This window comes from Sceloporus occidentalis, unplaced genomic scaffold (assembly GCF_023333645.1).
Source record: "Sceloporus occidentalis isolate IW3139 unplaced genomic scaffold, rSceOcc1.0.p SCAF_3, whole genome shotgun sequence".
NCBI classification, from domain to species: domain Eukaryota; kingdom Metazoa; phylum Chordata; class Lepidosauria; order Squamata; family Phrynosomatidae; genus Sceloporus; species Sceloporus occidentalis.
In genome coordinates, this window is record NW_028316983.1 from 29,783,822 (window position 1) to 29,806,332 (window position 22,511).

General features: G+C 41.2%; 1 protein-coding gene across 1 annotated transcript in view; it reads right to left on the reverse strand.

Annotated features, from left to right (window-relative positions):
- Positions 1 to 22,511, reverse strand: part of ADA (adenosine deaminase) — a 48,717-nt gene that overhangs the window by 20,876 nt on the left and 5,330 nt on the right. Inside the window, exons 2-5 of the mRNA XM_089513931.1 lie at positions 11,449 to 11,510; positions 6,489 to 6,611; positions 4,508 to 4,651; positions 694 to 809 (exon numbers count right to left, since the gene is read on the reverse strand). Coding sequence (XP_089370057.1) covers positions 694 to 809; positions 4,508 to 4,651; positions 6,489 to 6,611; positions 11,449 to 11,510 — 445 coding nt within the window. The remainder of the gene's footprint in view (positions 1 to 693; positions 810 to 4,507; positions 4,652 to 6,488; positions 6,612 to 11,448; positions 11,511 to 22,511) is intronic.

Here is a 22,511-nt window from a genome sequence, read left to right on the forward strand (position 1 = left end):
ATAATTTCTTTGTTTTGTTATTTGTCTCCCAGCCAAATATCACTACTTTCCAATGAAAGAAAAGTAAATATGGGAGACAGTAGTACAGGAACTACCACTGGGAAATTAATCACAAATTTACCACATTGTACACTAGGAATATATTTTCAAGAAGCACTAGACACAAGGAACAATAAGCCTTAAAGCAGATTGTTCACACTACACATGCTGGCAATTAGGAGTGCATTTTATTGGGTGTGTGTGTGAAAAATCAAATATGAAAGACATGGGAGGCCAACACAGAAGACATTTGGTGAATGTTGCCATTTTGTTCCCAACTAAAACTGGTTGGCTAAGGATGGCAATTGCAGTATGGAAATAAATTTTGATTAAGCAGATCATTTTAAAATGTCAACAGCTGTCAACTAATTTTTAACTTTAAAAAACAAGCAAATTTCTCGTGATTGGCAATCTATTCAAGTTGCTTTAGATATTACATGGCAAAATCTTCCATTTATTGTGTTCTGTTTATATCCCTGTACCTATTTTTCAGTAGTATTGTTAATTAATGTTTTGTGACAATTAAACCACAAAGAACTACTTCTTCAAAGGGACTTGAATCTTCAGAATCTATGTGTTTGAACAGTGGGGTGAGGAACAAGACAGAGTTGGTAAAACAGGGCACAGTGCTGTGGCTGAGTTGTAATACATTACTTGGCATGTGGCGCATGCAGCATAGAATAGACCTGGCTTTGATGTTGAAAGCCTTCTCTCCAGCTTTTAACCCCCGATTAACAAGGTTAACCACTTCATCTGGAGTGAGGTCTCCCCTGAATGAAACAAATACAGAAATCAGTTAGTATTTCATTGTTTCCCACTGTCACTGCTTATAGTACAAAAAAAGGGAAAGTCTACTTGCATCTCAGGGTCACTTATTTTATTAGTCCTTTGTTTACTGATATTCATTATTCTTTATTCAGGGTAATAATGTTTCCATAAGTAAACTGAACATTTATTTATAAGTTTACTGGAACATTCTTATTTTTCATATTGCTAATCTTTTTAAAGTACTGTCTTGTTTTTCTACCAACGTTTATTTTTCAGATGTTTTGGGATTCACTCTGGAAGGAAAAGCGAGATACAAATAATTGAACAAACCATCACACTTCAAAATAGCATCGGTGCTTGGATCCTCTCCCCCTAATCATTAAAGGGTATAACCACAAATTATGTGCAGTTTAAGATATAAACCCCTGGGGGACTACAATATATGTATGTCTGGAAAAATGGCCCTGGTGCAAGTTGCAGGGGGAAAATGCATGTAAGAAAATCTATTTCTCAATTCCAAATTGTCTCATTTCTCAAGTTATTTTATTCTAAAACAAAGGTGGGCAAACAGCAGATATGGGGTGATGTACAGAACATTAGCAAAAACTTCAGACTTCCAATTTGTCTGCAGTAGAACAATAGAAAAAACAAACAAAGAAAGAAAAACCCTGCCCTAAACTGCAAGGATGAAAGAAAGAAAAAAAGATGACCAATTGTAGATAATAAGGAATGCAGTTCTGTGTGGAAAATCTGTGTCTTCAGTTCAGACTGGCCCTAAAAAACAAATTCCTTGGATCAAGGTTGTTTAATTCTAACTATTTGTCTCTTGCGCCATCTGCTTAGCAGACCTTGAGATTCAAGTAAAAAAAAAAAAAAATCAATTCTGAAAGCCTGAAGTTTTCTCATTCCTGCTCTAAAACATTCCTACATGAAATATTCAGTTAACTATGCCATAAAACATGAAGAGAACAAAATTCTTTAACATTTCACAAGTTTCACTACTAGAAAACACCAGGATACAAGTAACAAACATGCCTGCCCCATAAAAACCTAGCTTAGAGGTAGAGTAACTGCATAATATATAAAGGGTCCCAAGACTAATCCAAGGATCTCCATCTGACAACATCCCTATCTAAAGAGCTGGGAAAGACCTCTGCCAGAGACCCTGAAAGGTCTAGGGAGGTGGCGGCGCAGAGTTCCTCGGGAAGGGTGTTCCAGATCCCAGGTGCCGAGATAGAAAAAGCTCTCTGTGAGGTAGACACAAATTCTTCCCAGATGACCGGAGTGTGCGGAGTGGACTATATGGGGAGAGGCGGTCCTCCAAGTACCCTGGGCCCAAGCCTTTCAGCATTTGACTATTTCTACAGAACACAAATATCAAAAACGCACCCCTTCTCCCGAAGATCAGATAAAAAGCTACCTGGCTGTAAAGCTCAAATGTGTCAGCTGTAGATTGATAATGTCCATGCTATATCAACAAGTACTGCTTTAATTATTTTGATAATCACAGATTGCACTCCCCCGGCAGCATCTAATTAACATGCTCCAGGCTATCCTGGGAGAAATTACAGCCAGCAGCAGCAAAAAACTCTTTGCTCCCTCCTGAAGCTCCTTTACAAAGCTGGTTCAAAATATAAATTAGCAATGCATTGTTAAATAAAACTCTGGTTCCTTCTGAAGGAATTAAGAGCTATAAAGATCACCTGCAGGGTCTCAACCCGCCAGTTGTAAGAGCCAAAACTTTTAGGTTGTTTTAAAAAGTTGCTGGGGAAGAAAAAGCTTCTGTTTTAACTCTGCTTTTTTTCTTGAGCTGAGTCACTTCTGTCAACAGCCCCTACAGCTACTTCACACAGGCAGGATGGATGAAGTACTCAGGGCAAGAGGTCCCTTTAACATGGAACCATTCTCAGAGAACTGGCTATGAAAAAGATGGGAGAAGAAATGGGGTGGATTAATTAAATGGCTAGCCTTTTCAGAAGGGAAAAATGATTGCAGATATGCTCCATGTCCTCTGTAAATACAATATTTTTGAATTTTATATACTAAAATTGTCATGAAGGCTTCAATGTTACTCAAATGTGATTGGGATGAGTGGGACTTACTTGCATACATGTGTCAGACTGCACTACACAGTCCTTCTCAAGTAACCTGATGTGGTGCATCAGGAGTTTTCTTTTCCAATATGCCAGGGATTAGTACCCTATTTGTTCCATATTATCATATTCACAGGATTTCCTGGAAATATGTTGCAAACTGACAAGCAATGGGTCACAGACTGGCACTCATCCACAGATCACCATTAGAGTGGCACTGCCATAGAGAACTATTTTCAGCTACAGCATGGCATGCTTCAGCAAATGTTTAAGATATTTGAGTGTAATTATCTTAAATGAAAGAACTAGGCAATTCCTAATCCCTTCCCATTGACAACTGCATTACTTTAACAGTGGAAGCCAGTACATACACTCATCCAATTTTGCTCTAAGGAAAGAGTGTATGAGATTGAATATACTTTTCTCTCACGAACTGAGAATAATACAAAAAGTAGCATATGTAAGGAAATTCTAGACCCGGAAATATACATGTAACAACTTTTCAATATACTGACACTGCTTTCCTATTTGGTCAGGAGAAAGTTGATCAAGCATAGTATCCTAATTTCTACATACATCTCTCTGTATGTATGTGGGGGGAAGGGGGTTGCAAATAAACTATATGAGTAAAAAAGGTTTCAGCCTTTGTGCCCACAGGTGGCTCCCGTCTCAGTCCACATCAGAAGGCTACCTGCTTAAATGTAATTTTTTCTCGTTGACATGAGTGGTCTAGTTCAGTGATACAGCATTTGACTGAAGATCAAGAGGTCCCTGGTTCAAATCCAGGTGCACTCTCTTTTATAAGGAGTCCTGGTGGCACAGTGGTTAAATGCTGGTACTGCAGCCACTTACTCACAAGCCACAAGGTTGTGAGTTAAACTACAGGCAGGGGCTCAGGGCCAACTCAACCTGGCATCCTTCAGAGGTAGCTAAAATGAGTACCCAGCTTGTTGGGGGCAATTAGCATACACATTATAAACTACTTAGGGAGTCTTAAATGCACTGATAAGCAGCATAGAAATGTACTTCCTATTGCTATTGCTATGAATGTCTAGTCATAACCAACTGTAAGGAGCAGTGCTCATCTCTGTTACTAAGCCAAAGAGCCAGTGTTGTCTGAAGTTGACTCCTTTGTCATGTGACCGTCATAACTGCACAGAACACTGTTACCTTCCTACCAAAGTGATACCTATTTATCTACTTGCACTTTTACTTGCTTTCCAACTGCTAGGTTGGCAGAAGCTGGGACTACTGATAGGAACTCACTCCATCATGCGGCACTCGGGCCTCGAACTGCCAACCTTCTGATCATCAGAATTGGCATCTTAACCACTAAGCCACCACATTTCTACGAAAATAAGAAGCTCCATTACATCCTATACATTTAATGTGACATGTAGCTTAGAGCTTAGCATGGAGAGGAGTTATACATACCAGCATCATCACTGATGATGCACTCAAATGTAGATGTGATATTACAGAAGTGCATTACTACAAATATAATATTTTTAGTTGCCTGCTTAATCAGTGTACTTAATCAGGTATTTACTCTTTTGGTGAGTATTACATTGAGGTGCATTCTCTCACATATTTAAAGAGTTACTCACTTTTTTTGTTCCCAAGGGATAGGATGCACTTCACAGTTGGCAAGGAGATGAGGGCTGTATCTGGCCTCCACATAGATTATACCCTCCTTTGCTTTCATTTCCACAAACTCATAAGCAATTCTTTCTATAGCCTCACGGTCCCCCCTGCAAATGCAATACAGTATGAGTTATAATAACCAATCTACAATTAAGAGCCTGAAAAACATGAACTTCATATTTTGCCATAGCTCAAGTTCCAAGCTTCAGCAATCAAAGCTGGAGTGGATTTACAATCCAGACTTTAGGCTCCGGAAAGAGTATTTGAATGCATTGATATTTTGGATTTCCATATATGTTTCAGATGGCCTACCTACAACAACTGAAATAATATAGAAACAAATCGTGATTTGATTCACTTCCAATCCCAAAGTATAATGAAGTGACTAAGCCATGCTTGTCATACATAGAACATGAAAACATATGCTCTATTTGAACCTGAACTACATGTGCCCTATTTGAGGTGGAAAATGCAATTAGCTGCAACAGAGAATCCTTCCAATCCACTAGCATTCTGTGTCTCAGTGCAATTTTAGTCCAAGTCCTGCACAAGTTTGTTCATAGAGGGGACTGAAGAAAAAGTGGGATTTAGCTCTAGCTGCACAAAAGGGAGACCAACAGGAAAGCATACAAAAAATAGACATGTGGCCTGCATCGCGTTCGATTTGGAACCAGGACTACTTCTATTCGCCAAAGTTCTCCTACTATTAAATCAAAATCTGTCATATTTGTTTTCCAAGACTGCTTAAATTCTAGAAATTGTGTCCCTAAAATAGCATATAGCTAGTTCTAATTTAGGAGCTCAGAAAAATAATGATATGTATAAGCACTGTCAATGTTTAAGCATGCATCATATATGGTACCAAGGGATTCCATGGGTTTCAGAAAAAATGTCAGTCTCTGTTCCCAACTTCACACTAGCCACTTATTGGAACTTGCAAATTATGTTAATTCAGTTGTAATGTAGCTCACGGTTTGGCACTGCTTGTCTGAGACTCCCACTCTTTATTTCACATTTCTCATTCCTTGTGTTTTACAAATCCTTGTGTATACAAGTCAATCCACTCACATTGGCAAATCTTTATCCCCTATTAGCTTCCCAAGATTGCAAACAAACCTATAAAATGCTTCAGCCTTTCCTAATCAAAGGTAACCAGATGTTTCACTTCTCTTCATCCACAGTTAGCATGGCTAATGGCCAGGGATGACTGGAGTTACATCCCTGAAAAATCTGGGGATCCAGGGCTAGGAATGGCTGGAACAGACTCTGGTCCTCCAGGTATTTTGGACGTCAGTTCTCAGAAGCCTCAGCCATCTTGACCAATGGTCTGGGATTCTGAGAGCTGAAAGCCAAAACACTTGGAAGGCCACAGTTTGGGAATCACTGGGCTGGAATATGGACTAGAATTCCACAGTTCCAAGAATCTGAAGGCAGAGTCCTATTTACTGGAAGATATTTCTTCAATGAGTCATAATTAGAACATTATGTGCTATATCAAATCTGGAAGCTATGTGAGAACTGGCCACACATTGTATCTCTGATATTGCACTGGTCTCAAATCCAGAGTGAAGTGCTAAATTAACATTGGGCTGATCCCAATGAAGCCCATCTCTTCTGACAACAGTTCCACAACTGCCTACACAGGATTTCCAAAGAATCTTTTTCACATGTCCTTATAAGCTGTTCTATTCAACTGACTTGTAAGGCTACAGGATCACGATGTACCAGTGAGTCACATTTATTTGGTTGCTATTTTCTCATCAGGGATAGTGCCGGATTTTAGTTAACCTGAGAAGTTAAACTTTATGGGTTTTTTATCCAACACCTTAACAGGCAAGAAAACAGGGCAGTTATATGTAATATAACCAATTCCCATGCTGCTGTCCTGAGAAAATGAAAAAAGGTTTGTTTGACAAAAGTTAAGATAGAGCAAGTTTTACTTACGCAATTGCAGGCATGTAGATAGAAAACTTCGCTAGGAACTGTGTGAGACTGAGAGGTTCTTTGTAACTAACATGTTGTTTCAGGCCTTCTATGGTGTCTGCAGGGAGCTGTATTCCTCTTTTCCTAGAAGTTTTAAAAATACACATTTCAATTGCTAAATGTTTACTTGGTGTGCTGACGAAATGAAATAATGGCGGAAGAGCCCTGAATAACTTGTCATGTGGTCACTAATTAAGCGTATGGAATTTCTTGGATCTATAAACGTTCTCAAAGTCTCTGTCTTATGAACAAAGAAGACTATAAATACGTATGGTTTGGAGCACATAATTCCAATCACTCTGTAGAAATCCTATACATTGTAACTTGTACATTACAAAATAAAATTTCTTGGCCTTCTGTTAAAGGAGGCGACTTTAACAACCTACAGGAAGGTTTATTACGTTTAGTACTTAATCACATCGGCTCCCCATGACCTGGTCAGATTGCTCCTTCCTAAATAAATGATTACAATTCCTCTTCAGTTGGTAGAGTGTAAGGAGAAGAGACAGTTCAAATATACAGAAACTATAAAAAGGAAAATAACAAAAACAACAACAACAACAACAATAATATTTGTATCCCACCTCTCCCATTTGAGGATTGAGGTGAGTAACAGCAAGGAAAATTTCAAATACAGTCACAGGAAAAAATAAGGAAACAGTCCTCCAAAACCCCCACCCTTCTACTCTTCCTCTCATCAATACAAAATAATAACAATAAAAACATTTAATTGGAATAACATCAGTTAAAACAGCTCAGAAAGAAGTGATAGCAATATGACAATAATTGGCAATAATGAGGGGGGGCGGCTTATTAACATGGGCGGTTGATACTGTTTTAGGAGAGGTTAGTCTGGAAAGGCCTGCCAGAAGAGAGTCATTTTTATCGCCTTTTTAAAAGCACCAAGAGATGTGATCTGACGAACCTCCTCCAGCAAGTCATTCCAGATTTTTGGAGCGGCAGCTGAAAAAGCCCTCCAGGAATTCACCACCAGTCTAATTTTTCCTGACTGCAGTTCCTCCCGGAAGACCTGAGTGTGCAGGAAGGATTATATGGGAGGAGATGTCCTTCAAATAAGCTGGACCCAAGCCATGTAGGGCTTTATAACCAACACCTTGTATTGTGCTCTGAAGCTGACAGACAGCCAGCATAAAGATTTTAAGATAGGTGTAATTAGGCCGAACCTAGATTTTCCTGCAACCAATCTGGCTGCCATATTTTGCACCACTTGAAGCTTCCGAACGTGGTACAAGGGTTGCCCCATGTAGAGCGCGTTGCAGAAATCGAGGCGAGAGGTTACCAGTGCATATACAACCGCTTCTAGGTCCTGTGACTCCAGGTAGGGTCGCAGCTGGTGAATCAGCCAAAGCCGACAGTCGCATCCACCTGGGATGACAGTTGAAGCGACGAGTCCAGGAGCACCTCCAAGCTGCCAACACAGCCCTGTAAGGGAAGTGTGACCCCATCCAGGACTGGTGAGCTTATCTCCATACACGGATTGGGGTTACATATCACGAGTACCCCCGTTTTGTTTGGAATCAGCTTAAGTCTATTTTCCCTCATCCAATCCATTACTGACCTCACACAGTCATTCAGAGGAGAGATGCCCTCCTTGGTCGCTGAAACAGCCCGAGACATAAAGAAAAAAAATTTGGGTGTCATCATCGTACTCATAACACCCCGCCACATGTCTCCGGATGATCTCATGCAGTGGCTTCATGTAAATGTTGAACAGCATGGGGGGACAGAAAGGCGCCCTGAGGGATGCCAGATGTCAGTTCTCTTTTAGAAGAGCAATTGTCTCCAGCATCACCATCTGGAATCTGCCTGAGAAGTAGGAACAGAGCCACAACAAAGTAGAGCCTCCAATTCCTAACTCTCTCAAGCGTTCAAGGAGGACACCATGGTCTATGGTATCGAAGGCTTCTGAGAGGTCCAAGAGCACCAAAGGGCTACACTTCCCCTGTTGATGCACAGACGGAGATCACTGACCAAAGCAACCAGGGCAGTCTCCACAACAACCCTGTGCAAATATCAAATGAAGACACATAAAGCACAGTTTCTTGAAGCCAATTCCATCCTCGATCCCTTTCAGTCTGGTTTCCGCCCAAGGCATTCTACAGAGACAGCCCTCACCAAGATCTCAAACGATCTTTTACTGGCCAAGGCAAATGGCCTTTACTCTGTTGTCATCCTTCTTGATCTGTCTGCAGCCTTTGACACTGTTGATCACTCTCTTCTAGTTAATATACTTTCTGACCTTGGGTTCTCAGACTCTGTTCTTGACTGGTTTCGATCTTATTTGTCTGGTAGATCTTTTGCAGTGGTTGCTGGCGGTCAGACTTCTTCTCCTGTTCCCTTATCTGTTGGAGTTCCCCAGGGCTCTGTTCTGGGTCCCCTTCTGTTTTCTCTCTACACACTGTCCTTAGGTAAACTCATTAGCTCTTTTGGTTTTTCCTACCATCTGTATGCCGATGACGCCCAGTTGTATTTTTCCACCCCCAACCTTTCTCCAAGGCTTGAACAGCAAGTTTCATCAGGTCTCACAGCGGATGCGCCATCAGCGTTTGAAGCTCAACATATCCAAGACAGAGCTTCTTGTCTTTCCTCCTAAGCCCACCCTTCAACACTCCTTTTCTGTTTCTGTGGACAACATTTCTATTCACCCAATCCAGCAAGCCCGCAGTCTTGGTTTTATCTTTGATTTTTCTGTGTCATGTACCCCTCAGATCCAGACCACAGCCAAGGCTTGTCGATTCTTTTTGTACAATATTGCTAAAATCCGACCATCTCTCTCCGCCTCTACTGCCAAGATCCTGGTCCATGCCCTAGTGATCTCATGACTTGATTACTGTAACGTCCTCCTGGCTGGGCTTCCTCTTTCTCACCTCCATCCTTTAATCTCTGTCCAGCATTCAGCTGCACGCATTATCACATCCGCCCACCGCTCTGACCATATCTCTCCTGTGTTGGCATCCCTTCACTGGCTCCCCCTCCCTTTCTGTATTCAGTACAAGCTCCTGCTGTCGATGTTTAAAGCCCTCCATGGGCTGGCCCCTCCTTACTTATCAGACCTTCTTTCTCCTCACCTTCCCACCAGGGCCCTCCGTTCTGGTAGTCAAGGTCTGCTGTCCCAGCCCAGGATTTCCTCTGTCCCATCTAGGATTCGCCCCTTTTCACTTGCTGCCCCTCACTCCTGGAACCTTCTTCCCCCGCGAGCAAGGGCCATCACTTCTTTAACCAGCTTCAAAACAGAGTTGAAAACCATCCTGTTCAGAGAAGCGTTCCCAGGCATTGCATAATTGTCGCTTGCTATTAGATGTTCTTTTGATGCCTGTTTTATCAAACCATTTCCTGTATTGCTATGTACTTTATATGTATTAGCCTACTAGCCCCACCACCTTTCCCTTCTCCTTTTATGTCATGTCTTTTTAGATTGTAAGCCTGAGGGCAGGGAACCGTCTAATTAAAAAGATTGTATGTACAGCGCTGTGTAAATTTACAGCGCTTTATAAACAAAGATTAATAATAATAAATAATAATAATATAAGATTTTAACTTTTTGTTCAGAGCAACTTGGCAATTTTAGCATAGAGTATGTATCCTCAATTAACCTCTAAACTTAATTATCTTCTCTGTGACAAAGGATAGCAATTTCCTTTCTTTGCCAGATGTTTCCTCACCCTTAGTTTCCCTGCAATTTGCTTAAGTCAGAGAAACCATGTCTTAGTAAACAAATGCATCTCACTATTGGCTTGAGAAGTCCCCTTTTGCAAACATATGCTCCTTATTTATGGGTTGATGACAGCATGTTTTTCCATGGTATGGGGAAGGGTTTTTTCCCCTAAACCCACACCAATCAAATTCCATTGCTTTGCAATACAAATTATTGGAATATGACCCTTGTTCTCACTTTCCTCCCCCAGCTGAATGATACTTGAATTTTGCTTTAATAGTGGAGTGTACTCTATAACATATCCTGTTAGCAAATGAATCCTCACATATGGAAAAAGTCTTAGAACAATCATACACAATTATGAGAATGGCTAGTTGATATGATAGACCAGGGAATCACAAGAACTCTGGCTTAGTGGTTACAAAGAGCATACTTAGTGCACCCTGCTAAACTACTTCCATTTGCAATTTGTTTAGTGGCTCCATTGTTTATCATCTGAATGTGGGAAACGTCCTCTGGAGTTTCCTTCTCTTGTTTTTTTTGGGAAAGGTGCAAGTGCCCACATTTGATTACTGAATAAACAAGCCATGGAACAAAGCTGCAAGCAGAAGCAAACAAAGTGTATGTGCTTATGTAAACTACTCCTACAATTTCCTGACTTGTTTTCTAAACTCAATTATTATCAGTGATATAGAATAGAAAATTGTCCAACTGTGATAGAACAAGAGTCTGTCAAGTTGGTTTCCTTTCCTTCAGATTTCCCCTCTTACTTGGTTGGTGATGAGAAATGAATGGCGGGCTGGCTTAGATCAGGAATGGAAACCATGCAGCCCTCCAGAAGTTGCTGGATTTCTATTTCCAGCAAGCCCTAGCCAGCATAGGCAACAGTGAGAAATCCTGGCAGTTGAAGTAGAGCAACTCCAGCCCTGCTTTAGATGGTGAGACACACGTCAGTACTGCGATCTACCCATTTTCACTATTGGTAAGTCTGCGATCTTAATAAGACTTACTGGGAACAAGACCCACTGAACATAGTGAAGCATACTTTTGAGTAAACCTGTATAAGATTGTGCTAATGAAACCACCCCTCTTTTATAACAATTAGAAAGAATCAAATGTTCTGTTTTATTGGAAACAGAATCAGAATCCATAAGGAATGCTTTGGATATAAAGACTTACTGTAAATAAAGACTATTAAAACAAAAAAAAGGGGAAGAAAATTCAAACCTGGCACTGTTTACTCACTTGCCAAAGTATAAAATAGTTTCTGGTTTAATGGCTCCATCCAGATGGACATGAAGTTCTACCTGCAACAGAATAGGAAATATGTGAAAACTTTTGTGTGTGTGTGTATGTGTACATGTGTGCGCGCACACACACACATATACAAATACACAATGGCATCACTAGAGAGGAGTGGGTGGTATGGACCGCATGAGGTAGCTCCCTAAGGAGAACAATGTGGGGTGAGATGCAGCTCTGTGGGCAGAGGAAGGAGGCAAGCGAGGTTAGCATGTCTTTCCACTCTGGCTGCTGAGCCTGGAAGGTGTGACATGTATGTGTGGAGAGAAAGAAAGAAAGAAAGAAAGAAAGAAAGAAAGAAAAGAAAATTGTTTCATGCATTTACATAAATTTACTTGCACAGCTCCCTAAGGCTTCTTTTCACATGAAGACTACTGTAACGTACACTAAAACTCTCGTGGATTATTTTGCACCCAACATACATTATATATTATATTTTATTATTTTTATTTATCACAGTTAAAAATACACTGTTTATCCAATTTTATATTCACAATAATGCTGTGAATATGTGGCTGGAGCTTTTGTCAATCAGGAGGTCTATGCAAGCTAGGTCCAACAATCTAGATGTTACATTCTAATACCCACTTAATAAGAAGCATTAAGGCATTTTTAAAAAAAGAAAAAAAAGAAAGGCTAAACAAAATGAAGCAAATACTGATGGTTCTTAAAGATATACCGTATTTTCCAGCGTATACGATGACTTTTTAACCCTTTTAAATCTTGTCAAAAGTCGGGGGTTGTCTTTTATGCCGGGTTAAGCCCAGCCTGCTCAGGCTGCAAGTGAGCCCCACAGCATGGCATGCACACCTGGCCCATTCCGCAGCCTGGCACATTCACCGCCGTCCTTCTCCCACTTTCCAGGCCTCCTGAGGCTCTCTGAAACCAGCTTGGCCTGCTGCCGCCGGTCCAGGCCTCCACAGAGGCTGCAAGGGAGCCCCGGCGCTCGGACCCGGCCTGCTCTGCGTCCAGGCATGTTCGCTGCCGGCCTCCCCCTCTTCCAGGCCTTCACAGAGGCCCCCTGAAGCCGGCGCATGCCCGGCCTGCTCCCAGATTCCCAGGCCTCCACATTGGAAGAAGGCTAGTCTTATATGGCGAGTATATCCCAAACTCTATATTTTAAATGGAAAAGTTGGGGGTTGTCTTATACGCCCAATCATCTTATACGCTGGAAAATACGGTATACAGTCCGCACTTGCTTTATGCAAGGGATCCGTTCCTGACTCCCCTGTGTAAAGCAAATATCGCCCATGCTCAAGCCCCATTTAACTGAATGGGGCTCATGCATGCGGCAGTGCGTGCGTGCCCCATTAGTACAATGGGACGCGCCGCCCCTTGCACCCCGCATGCTCCCAAGCAGCTTTCAATATATGCTGAAAACTGCGTATAGCGCGCCCGCACTGTATGTGTATGTATACACACACACACACACACAACGATCTCTCTTGCCTATGAAATATCAAAGCTACTTAAGATGGAAAATATATACATCTGCCTGGTCCTGGTCTGGCCTAGTCCATCTAGCCTAGTCAGCTCTACCTGGCAGTGGCTTTCCAGGGTTACAGCAGATACTTTCTGAGCAGTACCTGGAGATCCCTGGAATTCCCTGGTTCTCTCCTATTCAAGTCCTAACCAGGCTGACCTTGACTTTCTGAAATTAAACAAGATCAGGTGTGTTCTGAGTGGTATGGTGATACTCTAGACATATCACAAATGCATAACCAAGTGCCAGATTCTAAAGTCCTTTGTGAAACAGAGAGGACATCTTTTGTTCAGCAAGCAAACAATCCCAGAGTGCAGCTTGTTTGTACTGCAGAAGCAAGTTGTTAGGTCTCCCCCCTTTATAACTTTGCATTATATTAATATATTAATATATTATATTATAATTAATATATATATTAATATATTAAATTTATAAATTTGCATATGCTGGAAACTGCGGATGGTGTGCCTGTCTATAACGTGGGCACGCTGTATTGAACTCACAACCTTATGGTTTGTGAGTGAGTGTCTGCAGTACAGGCATTTAACCACTGCACCACCAGGGCTCTCTGAGAGAAAGAAGTTGCTGAATAAGCTTTTGTAGACTTATTCTATTTCTTACAAGCAGTGAGCTATAGAACAGGAAACCATGACCTCTGTTCAGCCCACTATTGATGGACTGGAATTTGTGGATACAGTTTACCCTTCATTATCAGTGGGTTGGCAACCTGCGAATTTGACCACCTGCAGATCGCCATGGCCCATATTATTCAATAGCAGTGCATGTATTCTGACATGCCCACACATGTCACCACTGTTGAATAATATATGGTGTGACTGTCCGAGGTTGTTGCCATCTGTATGGGAGGGACCAAACCCCCGTGCGTGGGAAGAGTCCACTGTTTTTCTTTCCAATCTTCCATTGTATTTTCTTTGTTCAAGGGCAGCTGCTCTGAGGTGAGAGGTAGAAGGCAGCTTCTTATGTTCCTATGAAGTCAATTTGTGGGCAGGAGCATAATTAATCACATAGCTCTTTGAACTATCAAATGAAGGTATAAGTTTTACAAAGTATTCAATAAAGACCCTGCCTGTCATATTTCCCTGCATCAGTACAAAGCTGCTAAACAGGCTCTTTCATGGAAAACTAGACAGAAATATTGCACAGTCAGTGAAGACATTTGGTGATTATTTAATGCCTCATAAAACCAAGAAAGCAGACCAATATAGGATAAGATCTCATCATCTTGCTTATATTCCTAACCTTTTGATGACTCACATCAAGGGGCCTACTATCCTAAACTGTGTCACAGGAACAGAAACCTATACTGGGATTATGCACTGCATAGCCTATCTCCTGTGAGCCAGTATAGTGTAGTAGTTTGTGCGTTGGATTACGACTCTTGACACTAAGGTTCAAATCCCCACTTGGCAATGGAAATCCACTGGGTGACCTTGGGCAAGTCACAGCCTCAGAAGAAGGCAAAGGCAATCCCCCTATGAACAAATCTTGTCAAGAAAATCTCATGATTGGGTCATCGTGTCAGAAATTGGAAGGCACACAACCAATGTGTATTTTATGAGACACTGCCATTGTCATTCTTTTATTGCACTAATAGAGCATGCAGAAAGTGACACTACCTGTACTAGAAATACAATACAAAGGCATGGATGAACAAGCCAGGAAGCATCTTCACAAACCTGCATCATAATAATTCTACTGTAAACTCTACTGCTTTGTTTACAAGCTTTTAGCCTACAAAACAATCCATGGCAATATTAACACTATCATTAACCTAGAACATTCTCCCACTCAACCAGTTCCATTAATTATACTTGATATGTACACAGAAGTTCTAAAGGAGCATTGCCAAGTCAAGAAAAATGTTTTCCGTCTTCCCCCTCCACCCACATAGTCTTAGGCCTGTTTGGACAAGACTTTGAACACAGTATTGTTTTAAGCTTATGTACAGGACACATCTCTGCCTCCTCCCAGTAGGAAAAAGTAAACTGCCCTTTACTGTGATTATCTAAATGCCATTGTTCCCCAACTACCTAAAAAAATGTAATACCACTCAATTAACTTTAATCCTGTCTTTCTACTGGAAGGAGGAGGGATGCACCAAATTCCAGGTAGACATTCAGGACACATTTACTGCAGAATAAGTCCTGATGAAAGCAGTACAACTTTTGGGTAAGCATGCAGGATTGGAATACTTATGTTACACTAAAGTGAGACATCTCCCTGAAACATGATGGCTGAACAAAACTGGCTTCATTTGAATCCATTATGATCTCATCACAAGAGAGGCAATCCATTTGAGATTATCACATCCTTATCACATCTGTCCCACAATGTTTGCTTCTCTGAACGTGATACAAATTTGAATGTTCTAAAAGAAGGCGTTGAACGCATGGGCAGATACCATGTGTCAACCCTGTGGTATCCCACCCCTGGTACTTACCTAGCCCAATGCAATGATGTGCAGGTATTCAGATGTCCCCCAGTGCCCCACAGAGATGCCACCCTCACTGCGCCCCCTTATCTGTCACCACAACCGTTCGCTGTGAGGATCCCCATCATAGCCTGTAAGAAATTAGGTGCCTGGTTTCACCCACACAGCCAGTCACCTCTTCCAACATCACAGGTGGGGTCTTTACAGTGAACAGCTGGAGCAGCTAAGGGGGCACAACAGCCATCTGGTCTGCTGGTTGTTGCAGTGGAGTTTCTGAGAAACTCCACTGCAAACAGCCGGTCTGTTATAGTTGAATATTCCCACTCTGATTTGATAATATGGAAAACAGATGATGACATGGATGTTTTAATTCATCTACAGCAACATTGCTGGTAGACAGTATTGTTAAATAATATTGTTTTTATTCTACTGTGCACTTTGTAATTTGTATTGTTGATACTGTTGTGTTCCCACCTCGATCTGCAGGGAGAGGCGGGAAATAGAAATAATTTTTTTATTATTATTATAAGATAATAATAATAATAATAATAATAATATGGTTTATTTATATTCCGCCTTTCCCTTGCGGAATCAGGGCCAGTTGGGCTGGGATCAGGCCAGATAACCAAATCAGCATTTAGATCCCAGGCCAGGCATGTTGGCCTCCATTGTCTAAACAGGATGGTGCCAGGTTGATAGTGGGGAGATAGGCATTTTGGCCCATGCGTATAGTGGCAAAGCTAACATTCATGTTGAAATCAGATGCCTAACAATAATCAGAAATATAGTAAAAAGATAGTGATTTAAACCTACATTATTGCAACCTATACAACTCTCAATTACTCTGACTTCATTATTAGGCATATGGACAGCTAAATCGCAAGTATACACTCACTACACTAGAAAGACATTTGCTGAGAAGGAAAATACTTTTAGTTGCTTCATTTACCAATAAAATAAGTAAACACAAGGGATACTTGAAAGTATTGATTTCATTATTCCTGTTTTGGTTTTTAGTACATGATTCACATAGAAGATGTACTTGCAGTTGATCTCCAAGCATTTGAGATTTGGCTACTTTTCATTCTTATAGAGACCAAGTTATATTTAAGTTTATATTCAAGGGTGTTTTCTCCCCCTACACATAATACAGTAAGTATTATGGAGGGGCTAACCCAGAAGGTGATGCTGGGGGACTCCTCCTCGACACCTGGCGATTGGCCTATGGGGTCCCTCAGCATTCTATGTTGTCCCCCCTATGCTAGTCAACATATACACGAAACTGCTGGGAGAAGTCATCTGGAATTTTGGGGTGCAGTTAGGGTTGCCATTTCACGGTGGTGGGCGGGACTTTCCCGCCCCCTGGGGGCGTGTCCGGTCCTGTCCCGCCCCCGCCCCCGACCCCGGGTGGCTGCCCAACTCTGAGCTCCCAGGGCTGCTGCCTGCCTTCTATAGAGTGCTGCCTGTGAAGCATGCCTGGAGCAGCAGCAGGAGGACTGAAACCAGCAGGGGCAGGGTCTGCTGCACTGCCCTGCCTCTATTGGCCAGCCCTCTGCTTCCTTATTTGGGCAACATCCAAGCAGGGAGGAATTTACACTCAGGCAAGCTGCTTCCCACTTTCTCTTTCCCCTCCTTCTCTTCTTCTTGTTACTCCGTTTTTTTTCTCCTCCTCCTCTTCCCCTCCTCTTCCTCCTCTCCTTTTTCTTCCTTTCTTCCCCCTCCTCATCTTCTTTGTCTCTTTCTTCCTCTCTCTAAGCCCCCCTCCTCTTCTTCTCAGGGGTCCAGGGCTTCTGAAGGCTTTGCCCCCATTAGAAAAGAAAAAAGGTTTTGGATCCGTCCCATAAATCCCTCCTAAGTTGAGACATACCTGGGAAAAAGAGGGGGTGAGGGGTTTGGGGGGGTTGGAGGGGGCAAGGAAAAGGAGGAAGGGGGGAAATGCTAAGAAGGCTTGGGAGTGGGAAATGTAGTTTGCAGTGGCACAAGGGACTGCCTGTGATCTTGCAAATGCTAGCTTGGAAGTGGGAAATGTTCTTGTAGAATTTGGGGGGGGGTGTTTGGCAAGAAAGAGAAGTACATTTCAGCCTTCTGTCTAGGAATAATGCCAAAATGTCCTCCATTTTGAGCATGCCTTAGAAACATGCATTTATATTAACATTTTAAAAAAAATTATCAATTTTTTCATATGTCCTCCATTTTCAAAAAAACGTGTCCTACATTTGAAAAGGTGGCCCTACATTTGTCCCAGTTTGGAGGTCCTGCCTTATGGCAACCCTAGGTGCAGTGCCATTAATATGCAGATGACACTCAACTCTACTACTCCTTTCCACCGCAATCCAAGGATGCTGTCCTGGTCCTAAACCTGTGCCTGTCATCAATAAAGGACTGGATGAGGTCAAACATATTAAAACTTAATCCAGATAGGACAGAGGTGCTCTTGGTCAGTCAGAAGGCAGATCAGAGAATGGGAATTCAGCCCATGTTAGATGGGGTTAAACTCCCTCTAAAGATGTAGGTGCTCAGTTTGGGGGTACTCCAGGACTCAGCTTTGAACCTGGAGGTCCAGGATTCTGCAGTGATCAGGAGTGCTTTTGTACATTTAAAGCTTATGCGCCAACTGTGCCCATTCCTTGAGACGTCTGATATGGCCACAGTGGTACATGTCTTGGTTACATCCCTGTTGGACTACTGTAATGCACTGTACTTGGGGCTGCCTTTGAAGAGTGTTCAGAAACTTCAGGTGGTCCAAAGCGCTACAGCCAGGTTGTTAAACAGGGGCAGGTCACAGAGACCACACAACACCCCTATTGAAACAGCCCCACTGGCTGCCAGTTTATTTCTGGGCACAATTCAAAATGCTGGTTATGACCTATAAAGCCCTATATGGCTCATGTCCAGGCTATTTGGCAAACTGTATCTCCATGTATGAACACACGCAGGTTCTGAGATCCTTTGGAGAATCCCTTCTCTCTGTCCCACCACCATCACAAGCACAGGTGGTGGGGACACGAGAGAGGGCCATTTCCATGACTGCCCCTAGACTGTGGAACTCCCTTCTCAGGGAGACCAGAATGGCCCCCTCCTTGTTGGCCTTCCGCTAACAGGCAAAGACCTTCCTCTTCAGACAGGCTTTTAAAGCAGAAGGTTTTTATTGTATGAGTTTGGATATTTTATTGTTTTTAGTTGCTTTTAACTGAATTTTTATGTAAACACTCTGTGCTTTTATTTAGTCTGTAACCCCGCTTCGATCCACTGGGAGAGGCAGGGAATCATAAATAAATTTTATTATTATTCTTAATAATAATAGGATATTTAAAGAACAGGCTGGGTGTTTACTCTTTTAAAGTATTTTAAACCCCTTTATTTTTTAAACTATATTTTATTTTTTATGCAATCTGTTTTAATATTGTAATAATTTAATTCTGTTTTAATGTAACATCTTTCCATGTTTTTAATTGTATTCTTTTTAATTTTGTAAGCCGCTCTGAGTCCCAGTTTTGGGGAAAGGGTGGGATATAAACAGTAAGAATAAGAATAAGAATAATATTGTACAATAAATACAATTATCATTTCTTGCTATGCCCATATTTCAGTTCATTCCTATGGACTCTCTGCAAAACAATTCCAGGTTTGGATTTAGAATACTTATGAACAGACTACCATTAATGGGGCACTCTTGCCTGAGGAAATGGGGAAGACAATAGCACCCCCCTCCCAACTGGCACCCCATACTGCCTTAAAACCTGTTCCAGAACAGTGAGGAAGATGCATGAGAGGCTTCAGAAGGAAATGGCAAAAATCACATACCCCTTTTATGTTAGTGGGAACAAAAGGACTTCTTGCATTTGAAGTGGTAACTGACCCTCCAAATCCTGACTCAATTGTTATTTTCTATTTACCTGCATTGAAAAAAAAAAGCCATAGAGGCCTAACCTAATTCACTGCATCACTTGGCCAGACCTTAAAAATACTGGATTTCCTTTCTGCAGATTACATTCTTATTTTAGATATTTTCATTAATGAAATTTGGTTGACTGAACTGTAAATGAATTGCAGAGTTGTTTTTTTTAAACAAAAATTAAGGACGAAAATTAAACCTTACTCAGTAAAGCAGTAGTGCACTCATCTAGTGAAAGAACTGTTAATCATTTAACCACATGCAAATTCGGACAATGGGGAGCCAGTTCGAATGCAATGCGTATTCACGTAATTGCGTGAAACTAGCAACTTTAAGTGAATGGGTTTTGGCCCCACTTTCTTTTCATTCGAATTTAAGAGAAATTCCTCCCGTTTGATAAACTCCTCCGTGAAAGTGTGATCTGTCTTCCATTTTATTCCATACAATGATGTGCACATCAAAGCCAAATATATATACACACACACTCATAACCATATTGAGCCACATACTATTATTAATCAAGCAAAGGTGTGAATGTAATAATAATTGTAAAAAGGTACAGTATGTACAGTGCAACCACAGTGTATGGGACAGTATTTTACTCTTTGTTCAACTCTACATGCAATACATTTTCCTCATAATTTGAACTATAATCTTGCTCTGAAAAGATGTATATTACAAGACGCCTGTAAAAAGAAGTTCCATAAACTGTTCCATACAACATACTTAACTTTTAAGAGAAGAAAGAACACTCTTGTTTAAATTCTCCTGGCTGTATCTGAACAAGTGCCTTTTTTCTATATGTGAGAGATTACATGTTATTATCATGAAACTAGTACTGATACTGGACAAAACTTATAAGCAGATTCAGAGCTATAGAATTCAAACACACATGCTATACATAAATGCAATGTGGAATAACTGAGATCTGATACTGAAAATTCTTGTACGCACAAGTTACTGACCATGACAACACTGCTCAGCCTATGCAAACCAGTATCAGGAGAAAGCAGATGATTCCACTTCAGTTTTGTGACGTCAGTGATGAGACTATTACACAAATAATGCAAGGCCTAAGTGCTCTCTTAGTCTAAAGACAGAGGGTTTTTTAATGCAAGGCAATGCCATATATAATGGTAAACTTCATTAGCACTTAAGGATACAATTTAAAAATCTACATTCTTTTTACATCTGTTTATTACCAAGTGCATATGCTAAGTCTTCCTTTTGTCATTAAAGACAGCCAACCATTCATAGCATGTACTATTTCAAAAGAGGCAAAAACCCCCACATGAATATTGATATGGAAGCATATTCATGTTCCATATTTACAGTGGTCAAAAAGAGTCCCATTGAAGAAACAGATTTACAGCGTGCTTGTGAGGATTTGGCCCCACATCGGGATGACCACTCTTCTACGGTGCTCAGGATTGCATTTAGCTACCATAGTTAAAGTTGATTAATGTGTTTTAAATTATGCTGTTCATTGTTTATTTGTTATTGCTCCCCCAATTCAATCTACAGGTAGAGGCAGGTAAGAAATGATAGTAATCATCATCATCATCATCATCACCACCACCACCACCACCACCAACATTATCATCATCATCATCATTAAAGCTAGTTGTAGCAGCGGTCCATTGCTGGGGATGCCTGATTTGGCCACAATGACACATGCCTTAGTTACATCCCTTATTGATTTATTGTGATGTACAGTATGTGCGGACTCCCTTGATATGTGCTCAGAAACTTTAGCTAGCCTGAAGAGTTCCAACCAGACTGTTAATGAAATTGGTTAAAAGTCATATACAACTCCTCTGTTATGACAGCTCTATAAGTTACTGGTCTATTTCCAGGCACAACTCAATGAGCTAGATATGATTGCAAAGCCTCAGGCTTGACTACCTGAAGAACTGTGTTCTGCCATATGATTCTGCCCAGAATTTGAGATCTTTAGGTAATGTGTTTCTGTCTTACCACCTTCACAGGTAGTAAGATACCTGTATATGCCACCTTCACAGGCATACTCTGTTGATAATCTGGAAGAAGGTGTTCATAGGAGCTCCTCCCAGGTTCTGGAAATCGCTTCCCAGAAAGGCTAACCTAGCTCCCTCCTTCTTCTCCCTTCAACAAACAGGTGGAGTAGTTTCCCATATGTTCTAGTTACAGAATTCCAAGAAGGTAGATAAGGTTCAACTAACACTCTAGCAACCTAGGAGAGAAATATTTAAGATGTTTTCCCCACTGCATATCTTACGATCATTTTTAAAAATCAATGACAAATATACCCCACTGCAACTACACCATTAATAATAATAATAATAATAATAATAATAATAATAATAATAAATTTAATTGAAACACCAGAGAACAGTATGAGCCAGCATGGTGCAGTGATCTGAGCTTTGGACTACCTCTGGAGACTAAGGCGGGGTACAGACCGCCAGAAAGAGGCGGCCAGGAGCCACCTCTCTTTTTTTGCGCGGTGAGGTTGCGCGAAAAAAGGAGCGCTGAAAACAGCTGGTGGCGGCACAAGCACGTCGCTGCCACGTGGCTCCAACTAATGGGGGCGCCAAAATATTTCTCGCCTAGGGTGGTCAAATATCTAGAGCTGGCCCTGACTGCTACTGCACTTACTCAAGTTCAGTAAATTTTATTCTTTAGTAGACTATATGGTTTTAATTTAATATACAGACTCCTCACACTGAGAAACAATCCACCAAAGGAATTAGGTAAACTACCTCAATACAGGGCCATTCGGCTCATTTTATATCAAACGACCCAGTTCAAAGTTTAATTGTTTAAGCTAACATCATGTATGCTACGTATTAGGATGATGAGACTGTTTTTATTATAAATAAGCAACTCTGCTCTTACACCAACAAAAACCCAACCAAGATTTGTATTCGAACTTGGAGAGCTAGGCTTCATAAAGGGAATGAATCACAAACTATTTTTATACATACCACAATCTTTATTTTCTTGTAACTCAGCACTATGTATTTAACTTCCTCATGCCATCATTTGGAAACTTAAGACTTAAGATGTGTTGTCACTGAATGTTCAACAAGCAAAGAGTCAAAGATCTAAGTCATACAATTATTGATTAGACCATGTATAAGATCAACCCCACCAGTCCCAGCCATTGGTGATCATGCATTGTGAAAATGATGCTA